The sequence below is a fragment of the Saimiri boliviensis genome, chromosome 2 (genome assembly GCF_048565385.1).
Source record: "Saimiri boliviensis isolate mSaiBol1 chromosome 2, mSaiBol1.pri, whole genome shotgun sequence".
In the NCBI taxonomy this organism is placed as follows: domain Eukaryota; kingdom Metazoa; phylum Chordata; class Mammalia; order Primates; family Cebidae; genus Saimiri; species Saimiri boliviensis.
The window spans coordinates 30158622-30171076 of NC_133450.1; the positions used below are offsets into that span (position 1 = coordinate 30158622).

At 47.3% G+C, this 12455-nt stretch overlaps 1 protein-coding gene and 1 pseudogene across 1 annotated transcript; both read right to left on the minus strand.

The window, feature by feature from the left end:
• Window positions 1-4382: 4382 nt before the first annotated feature.
• LOC104650788 (acyl-coenzyme A thioesterase 1-like) lies at window positions 4383-4936 on the minus strand (annotated as a pseudogene).
• LOC101052749 (acyl-coenzyme A thioesterase 6) lies at window positions 4936-12015 on the minus strand. Its single transcript, XM_010335256.3, has 2 exons — window positions 11497-12015; window positions 4936-4985 (listed from the first exon to the last, which is right to left on the minus strand). Exons 1-2 carry the CDS (start codon window positions 11945-11947, stop codon window positions 4939-4941), a joined length of 498 nt encoding a protein of 165 aa, XP_010333558.1. The 5' UTR covers window positions 11948-12015; the 3' UTR covers window positions 4936-4938.
• Between the last annotated feature and the right edge of the window lie 440 nt (window positions 12016-12455).

The window sequence follows — 12455 nt, forward strand, 5'->3', positions numbered from 1 at the left end:
GCAGTGGCTCATGCCTGTAATCCCAGCACTTTGGGAGGTGGAGATGGGCGGATCACCTGAGGTTGAGAGTTCAAGACCAGCCTGACCAACAGGGAGAAACCTCATCTGTACTAAAAATACAAAAATTAGCCAGGTGTGGTAGTGTGGGCCTGTAATTCCAGCTACTCGGGAGGCTAAGGCAGGAGAATCGCTTGAACCCAGGAGGTGGAGGTTGCAGTGAATCGAGATTGCGCCACTTCACTCCAGCCTGGGCAACAAGAGCAAAGCTCAGTCTCAAAAAATATATATATATATTTAAAGTGTACAGTGTGGGCCAACCATGGTAGCTCATGCCTGTAATCCCTTCACTTTAGGAGGCCAAGGCGAGTGGATCACTTGAAGTCAGGAGTTCGAGACCAGCCTGGCCAACATGGTTTTAAAAAGTATATTTAACGTGTACAACAGGGGCCAGGCATGGTAGCTCATGCCTGTAATCCCATCACTTTGGGAGACTAAGGCAGGTGGATCCCTTGAAGTCAGGAGTTCAAGACCAGCTTGACTAACTTGGTAAAACTCCATCTCTATCAAAAAATACAAAAATTAACCAGGTGTGGTAGTGTGCACCTGTAGTCCCAGCTACTTAGGAGGCTGAGGTGGGTGAATGGCTTGAACCTGTGAGGCAGAGGTTGCAGTGAGCCAGGATTGTGTTTCTGTACTCCAGCCTGGACAACAGAGTGAGACGCTGTCTCAAAAAATAAAAAATAGCGCCGGGCACAGTGGCTCAAGCCTGTAATCCCAGCACTTTGGGAGGCCGAGGTGGGTGGATCACGAGGTCAAGAGATTGAGACCATCCTGGTCAACATGGTGAAACCCCGTCTCTACTAAAAATACAAAAAATTAGCTGGGCATGGTGGCTCGTGCCTGTAATCCCAGCTACTCAGGAGGCTGAGGCAGGAGAATTGCCTGAGCCCAGGAGGCGGAGGTTGCGGTGAGCCAAGATCGCACCATTGCACTCCAGCCTGGGTAACAAGAGCGAAACTCCGTCTCAAAAAATAAAAAATAAAATAAAAAATAAATAAAAATGAAGTGTACAAAGTGATTGGGGGATGGGGTTTGTTTTGTTTTGGTTTTTTTTGAGACGAAGTTTTGCTCTTGTTCCCCACGCTGGAGTGCAATGGTGCAATCTCAGCTCACCACAACATCTGTCTCCTGGGTTTAAGTGATTCTCCTGCCTCAGCCTCTCAAGTAGCCAGGATTACAGACACATGCCACCATGCCTGGCTAATTTGTGTATTTTTAGTAGAGATGGAGTTTCTCTGTGTTGGTCAGGCTGGTCTTGAACTCCCGACCTCAGGTGATCCACCCACCTTGGCCTCCCAAAGTGCTGGGATTACAGGCATGAGCCACCACACCCAGCCTAAATATACTTTTAAAAACCATGCCCATTAGACTTGGGTATTGGTTATATGGTGGTTCACTTTAAAATTATTCATGATGGTCAGGTGTGGTGGCTCATGCTTGTAATCCCAGCACTTTGGGAGAGACCAAGGTGGGAGGATTGCTTGAGTCCAGGAGTTTAAGACCAACATGGGCAACATTGGGAGAACCCATTTCTATTTTTTTTTTTTTTTGGAGATGGAGTTTCACTCTTGTTGCCCAGGCTGGAGTGCAATGGCTTGATCTTGGCTCACTGCAACCTCCGCCTCCTGGGTTCAAGTGATTCTCCTATCTCAGCCTTTGGAGCCCAAGCTGGAGTTCAGTGGCATGATCTTGGGTCACTGCAACCTCTGCTTACCCTGTTCAAGCAGTTCTCCTGCCTCAGCCTCCCAAGTAGCTGGGATTATAGGTGCACACCACCACACCTGGCTAATTTTTGTATTTTTAGCAGAGACGGGGTTTCATCATATTGGGCAGGCTGGTCTTGAACTCCTCACCTCAGGTGATCTGCCCACCTTGGCCTCCCAAAGTGCTGAGATTACAGGCATGAGCCACTGTACCAGGCATCTATTTTAAAATAAATAAATAGGTCAGGTGCTCACGCCTATAATCCTGGGTTCAAGCAACCCTACTGCCTCAGCCTCCCAAGTAGCTGGAATTACAGGCATGTGCTTCTACACCCACTGGCTCATCTGTGGTGCTTTTGAATCTAATATTCACCAGCCTGAGTTTCTAAGACTGGGGAATAGGGTGCTTAAGGTCTCAAAAGGTTTCAGCAGACTCGTTTGGGATTTAGCATCTACTAAAACAAGTTTTAACTATTGCACTTTTCTAAGAGAGTCGTATATTGTATAACTGCAAGGGAAAAGATAAAACAATATGACTTGAAATTCTGTGTCATGGGCTGGTATCTTGAGGTGGACTTGGCCAGGCCAGCTATGAGGAACCGTCCCAGATTGTGTCATCTCTAAGAGTTGTCAGAGCCTCATGTCATGTGTAGTCTAAATGGAGCTCCGTGCCCAGTACTGGCATTCTTGTGGAAGTTTGGACAGACATGGCACCAACACATGGCACCAGCTGCATTCCTGGATTGCAGAGTAACACAGGAGGTAGCTTCACCTCAGGAAATCATCTCAGTACTGAAGATCTGGTTACATTCTACTGCTATCAGATCATGAATTCCTTTAGAAAAACGGTGCTGGAAGCTGGTAGTGTTGGTTCACACCTGTAATTTCAGCACTTTGGGAGGCTGAGGCAGCAGGATTGTTTAAGCTCAGTAATTCAAGACTAGCCTGGGCAACATTGGGAGACCCCATCTCTACAAAAAATTAAAAATTAGCCAGGCATGGTGGTGTGTGCCTGTGGTCTCAGCTGCTAGGGAGGCTGAGGTGGGAGGATAGCTTCAACATAGGAGGTTAAGGCTGCAGTGAGCCGTGATTGTGCCACTGTACTCCAGCCTGGGCAACAGAGTGAGACTCTGCCTCCAAAAAAAGAAAAGAAAAGATTCATAAATTAAGGTATTTTTTCCTTTAAATACAACTAAGGTTTAAGAAAAAAACAAGTTTATTGTGGAACTATTTATATCAAGTGACATAAATATTGTCTTTTCTTTTTCTTTTTCTTTCTTTCTTTTTTTTTTTTTTTTTGAGACAGTGTCTTACTCTGTTGCCCAGGGTGGAGTGCAGTGGCATGATCTCAGCTCACTGCAACCTCTGCCCCCAGGCTTAAGTGATTCTCCCACCTTGGCCTCTCAAGTAGCTGGGACTATAGGTGTGCACCACCATATCTAGGTAATTTTTTTTTTTTTTTTTTTTAGAGATGGGATTTTACCATGTTTCCCAGGCTTGTCTTGAACTCCTGAACTCAAGCAATCCGCCAGCCTTGGCGTCCCAAAGTGCTGGCCTTACAAGAGTGAGCCACCATGCCTAGCCTAAGTTGTTATTTATTTTCAATGTTATTTTATTTGTCATTGTTAAAATCACTTATGTAATTCATCTAAATAGTGTTTTATCAGCTTTTAAATTGATAAAACTGATAAATCCTAAAGGTCCATATGTATAAACAGGAACATAAAATTTATTTTCCCTAGGAAAATCCTTATTAATCTAAGGAGAAGCTATCAAAGAACTAATATGTATTTGTTTTGAAAATTTTTGGTAGTTTTATATCTAACTAGTAATCAGTTTATAGGCAAGTTTCAGAAATCAGTTTCTTCCATTCTTAAGGGAGAAATTCAAATCTGATATATCTTTTATATTACATGCTTTTCTTCCACAGTATGTATGTATATATGTATGTATGTATGTATGTATGTATGTATGTATTTATGAGACAAAGCCTTGCTCTGTTGCCCAGGCTGGAGTGCAGTGGCATGATCTTGGCTCACTGCAACCTCCGCCTCCCGGGGTCAAGCAATTCTCCTGCCTCAGCCTCCTGAATTGCTGGGACTACAGGTGCATGACACCACGCCTGGCTAATTTTTTGTATTATTGGTAGAGACAGGGTTTCACCATGTTGGCCAGGCTGGTCTGCAACTCCAGACCTCAAGTGATCCACCCACCTTGGCCTCCCAAAGTGCTGAGATTACAGGTGTCAGCCACCATGCCTGGTTCATTTACACTCATTCAGCAAATAATTATTGAACTCCATTTATGTACCAGACACTGTTAATTGATGTTACTCACTTTCCTTTCAGAACTAAAGCCTTACCAGTTGTGTGTCGAGATAGTAAAAGGAGACTTTTCACTTTTTGTGGTTTCTACAGAGTTACTCCCCTCCCAAACGGATAAAGTGTACAGTTTATAGAAATCTTAAAAACTCATTCTTACTGGAAAATTCATGTTAATAATGAGAGGGAAACACTTTAGTTATTAAAAAGCAAAGAATGAATATACATACATACACTAAATGTGGCAGATGTTCCCAGGAGAGATTAGCAACAGAGAGGCCACATGATCAAATAAAAATTACAGTTTGGCTGGGATTGTCCCCTCTTTGCCACCCAAGTGTTTGTGGAAGAAAGTCTGGCGTCATTTCCAAGCATCCAACGGAGCCATGGCGTGACCCTGGGCTCTCCTCCCCAGATAACAGGACCGCCCACCAAGGCATGCATGGAAGCCTGGCAATGGGAAATAAGGAGGCTCGATATAGTGCCCTGCCCCTGGGTAACAGATGACCTGGGGCTTTCTCCTCCCCTGGGCCTGCAAGCATTTACAGGCTTCATTAGCATAGAACTCACTCTTCCAGTTGAGGTCATCCTGATCTACCAGGAACAGGAAGGAGCTCTCTGCCCTTTCCACAGGAATGAAGCTCTTCTGTTCAGGTCCTTCTAAAGGGCTGTTCAGGACACCCACAATGTCTGCAAAGCCATCTTTGGTCACCTTGATGCTATTTTTGTTGATGCCGACAGGGGGCAGGATCTCACCCCTATAGTGTATGCCTCCCCCAGCACTGGCCAAAGAGCTGTTGATGATGACAGCAGCCGTGATGCCCTTCAGGAAAGAGGCCATGGAAAGGCAGAGTTCACCCCCTTCGGAAATTCCAAGCAGCCCAACTCCTGGACCTTTTACCTGAGAAAGGAACAAAGGAAAAAGAAGAAGAATGAGTCCACAAACTGGAATACGGTGAGTTGTGCCCACCCTGGAAGTCAGTTGAACCTGAGCCTGAATTTGGGTTCTACCATTCACCCAGATTTGCAACTTTGGGAATTTACCTCCCCTCTATCTCTTCCTTTCCACAATGTCTCCATCACCACTCTTTGTGAGAACCATGTGGATGACCTGTCAACTACTATGGTTCCTCAGTTCCTTAACCTCGGATCTCCCATGATCTTTTTCTCTCTCCCACCTGAGCTACCCATTCCCACTGTCATAACTAAACTGATTCATCATCAATAAGTACATCATCTCATGGCCGGGTGCGGTGGCTCACTCCTGTAATGCCAACACTTTGGGAGGCAGAGTTGGGTGGATCATTTGAGGTCAGGAATTTGAGACCAGCCTGGCCGACATGGTGGAACCCTGTCTCTACTAAAAATACAAAAATTAGCCAGGCAGTAGTGGCATGCACCTATAATCCCAGCTACTTGGGAAGCTGAGGCAGGAGAATCGCTTAAGCCTGGGAGGTGGAGGTTGCAGTGAGTTGAGATCGCACCACTAACTCCAGTCTGGATGACAGAATGAGACCCTTCTCAAAAAAAAGAAAAAAAAAAGTACATTATCTCCAAAATCTCAGTTTCGAGCATTCCACTCTATGAGTGCCATTTTCAGTACTTTCCATTTAACCGTCCTGGTAAAATTTCTACCTCTGAGAGACCTCCCATTTCTACCTCTGTGAGACCCTGACTATCACTTTGTCACTATCAGTCTCTCTCTCATGTTCTTACTTCCCATCTCCTCTAGCCTCGATCTCCTGTTTCAACAGCAGCATCACTCCTTTGCGAACACCCTTACCTCCTCTAACCTCCCTCTTCCTTTGGCCACACTGGCCTGGAAAGTGCTAACCCTGTTAAATCCACCTGTTCATTTCCTCTAGGCTCACATGTGTGCAAAATGAACACTGCTGGAGAAGAGGAAACAATACACATTTATGCTGACAGATCTTAGTTTCATTTCATGACCACAAATTAAATGAGCATCCACATTGCCCATCAATCCTCTCATATTTCATGGCTGTGTTCACTTCTCCAGGAGAGCTCTTCATATCTTCTCCTACCTCCTCAAGCCCTTTTAACCCTCACCTTTCCCTTCACTTTTAGCTCCTCACACTTCATTGAAGAAACGGAAGCTATTGGTAGGAACCTTTCCTCATTTTCTCACTGCCAAATCTACCTACTTCCATGGGAACTCAAACTCTGCCTTCCCTCCTGTTTCCAACGAAGTATCTGATATAAATTTGTTTAATATAACTGCTGTCCAGGAATCCATTCTCAGACCTGATATAAGCTATTTGAAACCCAGCAGTGCTGTGTCATCTATGGCCTAGTTAAAACTTTCAGGCTGGGCACAGTGTACCCTGTCATCTTTGGCCTTAACTAGGGTACTGCTGTCATCTTTGGCCTAGTTAAAACTCAGGAGTTTGATCCAAGCACTTTGGCTAGGCCAAGGAGGAAGGATCACCTGAGGTCGGGAGTTTGAGACCAGCCTGACCAACATGGAGAAACCCCATCCCTACTAAAAATACAAGAAATTAGCCAGGCATGGTGGCAGGTGCTTGTAATTTCAGCTACTTGGAAGGTTGAGGCAGGAGAATTGCTTGAACCTGGGAGGTGGAGGTTGCGGTGAGCCGAGATCTTGCCATTGCACTCCAGCCTGGGCAACTAGAGCAAAACTCTGTCTCCAAAAATAACAAAACAAAAAATGAACTTTCCCCTCTGTGTTTGTTCCTCATCCCACTGACCCAAAACCCAACACACGTCGTAACTGCTGACCATGTTAAAACCTAATCATGGCAGAGCACGGTGGCTCACATCTGTAATCCCAGGATTTTGGAAGGCCAAGGCAGGAGGATCACTTGAGGTCAGGAGTTCAAGGCCAACTGGCTAACATAGTGAAACTCTGTTTCCACTAGAAGTACAAAAATTAGCCAGGTGCAGTGGCACATGCATGTAGTCCCAGCTACTTGGGAGGCTGAGGCAGAAGAATCAACTGAACCCAGGAGGCAGAGGTTGCCAGTGAGCAGAGATGGTGCCACTGCACTCTCTGGGCAACAGAGCGAGAGACTATGTCTCAAAACAAACACAAAAACAAACAAACAAAAACCTAATGGTCAATACTAGAGTCTTGTAAATAGGTTTGTGTATAAATCAGCCAATCCAAAACCCCTGAGGGAAACCTGCTTGGGTAGCACTCAGACCTCAGTAATGGATTTGGCCCAGTAAGTCCTGTCTCTCTCTCTCTCCCTCTCACTGGCTGAACGTCTATGTCCCAGACAGCTCTCTACTTCCCAATGGCCCCGCAAGGCATACTGCCCTCTTGGGTCTGGGGTCTGTGAGGAATATGCTGCTTATTTCATGTGCTTTGTTGCGCTACCTCCTCTGTGTCTCACCTGACCCCAAACCTAACTCCTTTCCAGGTCACGGCACTCCCACAGAGTGGCTATCTCTGTAGGATGAACCTGGAATTGTTTGTGGTGGCAGACACGCTCGTGACTTGTCAAGTCAGACAAGAATCACAAGGGTTCTGCCACTTTAAACAAGTACCTTATGACAGTGACACCTGGTCATAGATCGGATGCACATCTTAATGATTAAGCCATCTGCCAGGAAAAAGAATTATCCCATGAAAGGTACACTGTAAACGTGACCAAATCTAGAGCCTCGACAGGGCAGGGCTAGAGTTTATCGACATTCTCCTGGCACAGAACGCAAGACTGAATTACAAAGAAAAAGAGCCCCACATTTCTGTTCCTAACAAAGGCCACCCCTCTATTTGTGCTTGCAAATCCCATCTGCTCTCATTCTTGAGGACCTCGCTCCTGCAATTATTTCCCTCTCTCCTCCTTTACAGCTATCTTCTCTACAGGCTCATTCCCATCAGTGTACTTCCACCCTCTAGAATCTCTTCGGTTCTGAGGACACTTCTTGGCCCAGCCACTCTAGTTACAGCCCTAGTTCTCTACTCCCTTTCACGGCAAAATCTGTGGAAAAGGTTGTCTGTAGTTGCTTGTTTTCTTGGCTTCCGTTCTCTGCTCCATCCCCTCCGGGGTAGTTAGAGTTTGCACTGTTCCACAAGGTTACCAATGTCCTACACGCCATAAATAAATGGCCATTTGATTAGCTTCTCAGCAGCAGTTTATCTTTTATTTTTTTCTCTTGTGGCTTCTGCAACGGCACCCTTGGCTAGTTTCAACCATTTATTCCTCACAAAACTACTAGGAATTAAACGATATGTTCATCATCCCAGTTTTTCAAAGAAGAAACAAGGGTCCCAAGATCATGAGGCCAGTAATTGGCAAAATCAAAACTCATATTTAACTATTCTCTATGTATATCTAATGCTGGTTCCACTACAATATACCCTTTCACCTTTTTCTATTTTCTTTTTTTTGTTTGTTTGAGACAGAGTCTTGCTCTGTTGCCAGGCTGGAGTGCAATGGTACAATCTCAGCTCACTGCAACCTCCCCCTCCCAAGTTCAAGTGCTATTTTCTTTCTTTCTTTTTTTTTTTTTTTAAGAGATGGGTCTTGGCCAGGTGCGGTGGCTCATGCCTATAATCCCAGCACTTTGGGAGGCCGACACAGGTGGATCACCTGAAGTAAGGAATTCGAGACCAGCCTGGCCAACATGGTGAAACCCTGTCTCTATTAAAAAAAAAAAAAAGAGAGAGAGAGAGATGGGTCTTGCTGTGTTGTGCAGGCTGAATTGCATTGGCTATTCAAGCCGCAATCATAGCACACCATAGCCTCAAACTCTTAGGTTCAAGGGATCTTCCTGCCTCAGCCTCCTGAGAAGATGGGACTATAGACACGCACCACCACATCTGACTCCTATCACCTTTTCTAAGAGCTCCAGTGCTTCCATCCACCTTGAACTCTAACTGAATTATAGAATAAGTAAGATTTATCTTCTGATCCTCTGATATGCTGAATCTGGAACTCCTGAAACATTTCCTAGTATCCAGTTTCTTTGGCTGCCAAATTCCTCCTTTAAAACCTAACTCTAAAAGCAAACCCCCAACAACTTAATCCTGTGCTGAGAGGATACAGGGAAGAGAAGATAGTTAAACTCAGACACTTAAACAGGTACCTTTTTTTTTTCTTTTTTAAAGATGGAGTCTCACTCTGTGGCCCAGGCTGGAGTGCAGTGGTGCAATCTTAGCTCACCTCCAGGGTTCAAGCCCAGCTGATTTTTGTATTTTTAGTAGAGGTGGGGTTTCACCATGTTAGCCAGGCTGGTCTCAAACTCCTGACCTCAAGAGATCAGCTCTCCTTGGCCTCCCAAAGTGCTGGGATTACAGGTATTAACCACTGCACCCAGCCAAAACAGGTACCTTCTGAAGAAAGTGATTCCCTACCTCTTCCCCTTTACTTCTTGGGTCAAACCCAGGGTTCTCAAAAGTGTTTGGGTTCATTACAAAATAAAATAACAAGCCAAGGTACGGTGGCACAAGAATCACTTGAATTTGGAAGGTAGAGGTTGCAGTAAGCCAAGATCGCACCACTGTACTCCAGCCTGGCAACAGAGTGAGACTCCATCTCAAAAAAAAAGAAAGGAAGAAACTGTCTATAAGAAGAGACTAGAAGCCAGGTATGGTGGCTCACACCTGTAATCCCAGCACTTTCGGAGGCCGAGGCGGGCAGATCATGAGATCAGGAGTTCAAAACTAGCCTGACCAACATGGTGAAACCCAGTCTCTACTAAAAATACAAAAAAATTAGCTGGGCATGGTGGCAGGCACCTGTAATCCCAGCTCCTCAGAAGGCTGAGGCAGGAGAATTGCTTGAACCCAGGGGCAGAGGTTGCAGTGAGCTGAGATCGCACCACTGCACTCCAGCCTGGTTGACAGAACAAGACTCCATCTCAAAAAAAATAATAAATAAATAAATGAGAAGAAGTGACTAGAAAAGGTAGTGTATGTTGGTGTGCTGAGGTAGGGAATGGCTGTCATGAATGAGCCAACCTCTATGAAAACCAGACCATTTAAAAAGAGACCTGATACACAGCCTCCCAAAGTGTTGGGATTACAGTCATGAGCCATCAAGCTTGGCCTGATTGCTCTTTATGTAACATAAAAGTATCCAGTAACTTCAAATTTCCATTTGACAACGAGAGGCCTTCCTCCTATTGTAAATGCTAATTTACTTAAGCCTTAGACTGTGGGAGTTGCAAGAAAAGTTGCAAAACTGAGAAACGTCTAAAAGAACATTGGGAGGCCCCACATCCCTCAGATCCCTAGAGACTCCAGTGCCCCAGCAGCGATAGCAGCACAGCCCATGCATGTGCTGGAGGACAGGGACTGTTGCTGGCGGCTTCCAGAGGGCCTCCTGCCGGTCTTCAGCCGCTGCTTCTCAGGGAGCTTCGTGTGACACCGTAGCAGCACCGAAGCTTCCGGCCTGGGAGCAGTACCGCACCCTGCTGCCGGACGTGGCGGATAAAGTGGCCCATGGGTGTGAAGCTCTAAGCGTTTCCCGAGGCTTGGAGCCCAACCCCAGAGGGCCTTGTGAGAGATGAAGCACATGCAAAACACCCAGGTCTTCACACTGCACCAACCCCTGTGGAAGTGTGACCACCGTGTGGGTGAGAAGCACCGCTGGCTAGAGCAGCACCTGGAGCCCCAGCTTGTGGATTGAATTATCCTCACAACGGACAAGACCGTGATCTTTGGGGACCTGTCCAGTGATGACAAATACACCATTAGAGGCGACAATCAACATCTGGTCCTGCCTTACACAAGGAGGCAGCTGCTCTTCTGGAGTGACAACTGGAGGGAAGTCATCGACCACCAGCCGGGAACGAACAGGCCCTGCAGTAGGCAGGCAGGCACCGTAACCTCTACGCTGTCACAGGCCTGGCCACCTGGCACCTCCATGAAAAAAGGTGAGAAAACCAGTCGGAATACATTTTATTTTTTTTTTTTAAATGGACTTTCTGGTCAATAAATAAACAACATTTTAAAAATTGAAACTACCTGCAAATGGCTTTTTTTTTTTGAAATGGGCCAGGCTGGAGTGCAATGGCGCAATCTCGGCTCACTGCAACGAGTGCCTCCCAGGTTCAAGCAATTCTCCTGCCTCAGCCTCCTGAGTAGGTCTCAAACTCCTGACCTCAGGTGATCCGCCCGCCTCGGTCTCCCAAAGTGCTAGAATTACGGGCGTGAGCCACTGCGCCAGGCCTGTTTTTTGTTTGTTTTTTTATATTATGTGCCTTTTCCCTTTCCTTACAATGTCTTTTAACTGAGCACTAGGTTTGAAGGATCTCTCAGTTTTGGAGCAGCAGGGGCACTTCCCCAGCCGGCTTTCCATTCCACTCCTGTCTCCTTACACTACTAACCTCCGGAATGTTGAAAACTACATCCTTTCTCCGTGTGAAAAGCGCAGGGACACGGGATGTGCAGACGCGAACAATTAGCAGAGGTGGCTCACCTGGCGGCAGGAAGAGCGCGGCGCGTACCCGGCCCGCACGCACCAGCTCGCGCTGCACGCCCGGCTGGAGGAAGTCGTGCTCGTGCCGCGCCTGGCACAGCAGCCGCCCGGGCTCGGGGTCGTCCAGCACCTCCAGCTCCACGGGGAAGGGCGTCCGCACTTCGGGCTTCACCAGCCGCCCCCAAGCTTTCTCGGGCTTCAGCGCCCAGAACGGCCCCATGGGCTCGCACCCCGCGAAGCTGCCGCCCAACGCGGGCGCGCGCTCCAGGTCCAGCTCCCCGCGGGCGTCGGCGCGGTAGCGCGCGTGGGCCCGGAAGAGCGCGCCATTCTCGTCGCGCAAGGACGCGCGCAGCGTGACCGGCTGCTCGGGGGCCAGGCCGCGCACGGCGATGTGCACCGGCTCGTCCCAGCAGCTGCGGCCCGCGGGCTCCAGGAGCAGCGTCACGGTCATCTGGGCAGGAACTCAAATGATCTGGTCAACCTGCCTCTGCTTTGGATACCCCAGCAACTGCGCCCAACTCTTCAGGCTCCATTGACAGCCTTGACGCTCGCAGGACAGCAAGAGATGAGGCCGCCATTTTGCGCCTTGAAGTCAGACCTGGGAACAACCGAACAGGGTGGGTGGAAAGAAGCTTGTTAGCGATCTTCTAGGGGTGCCGCCGCAGGCTGAGCGCCCACCAGGGCAAAGCAGCAGTCTGCTAATGTCAGCTGGGAAGATGAGAGCCCAGCCAATCGGCAAGACCAAATACAGATACACTCGAACTTGCTTAAAGCCTCCTGTCTTGAAATCTCCACTTTTTATTGGAAAGCAACTTCCTAGTTTTGCTTTTCAGAAGCTTACTGGCCCGCGGAGTGGGCTGGACCGGGGCTGATTCTTAAAGAACCTGGCAGCTAGCAGTCTCCAGGTGCCAGACTCCTGATGGCGAAGAGGAATGCAGGATTGGAATTGGGTTTGATCA

Excerpts from the sequence above, each read along its gene's own strand:
- LOC101052749 (XM_010335256.3), bottom strand. The coding sequence starts at position 11,947 with ATGACCGTGACGCTGCTCCTGGAGCCCGCGGGCCGCAGCTGCTGGGAC. Across the intron at positions 4,986-11,496 it reads CGCGCTCTTCCTGCCGCCAG|GTAAAAGGTCCAGGAGTTGG; the intron begins GTGAGCCACCTC and ends TTCCTTTCTCAG.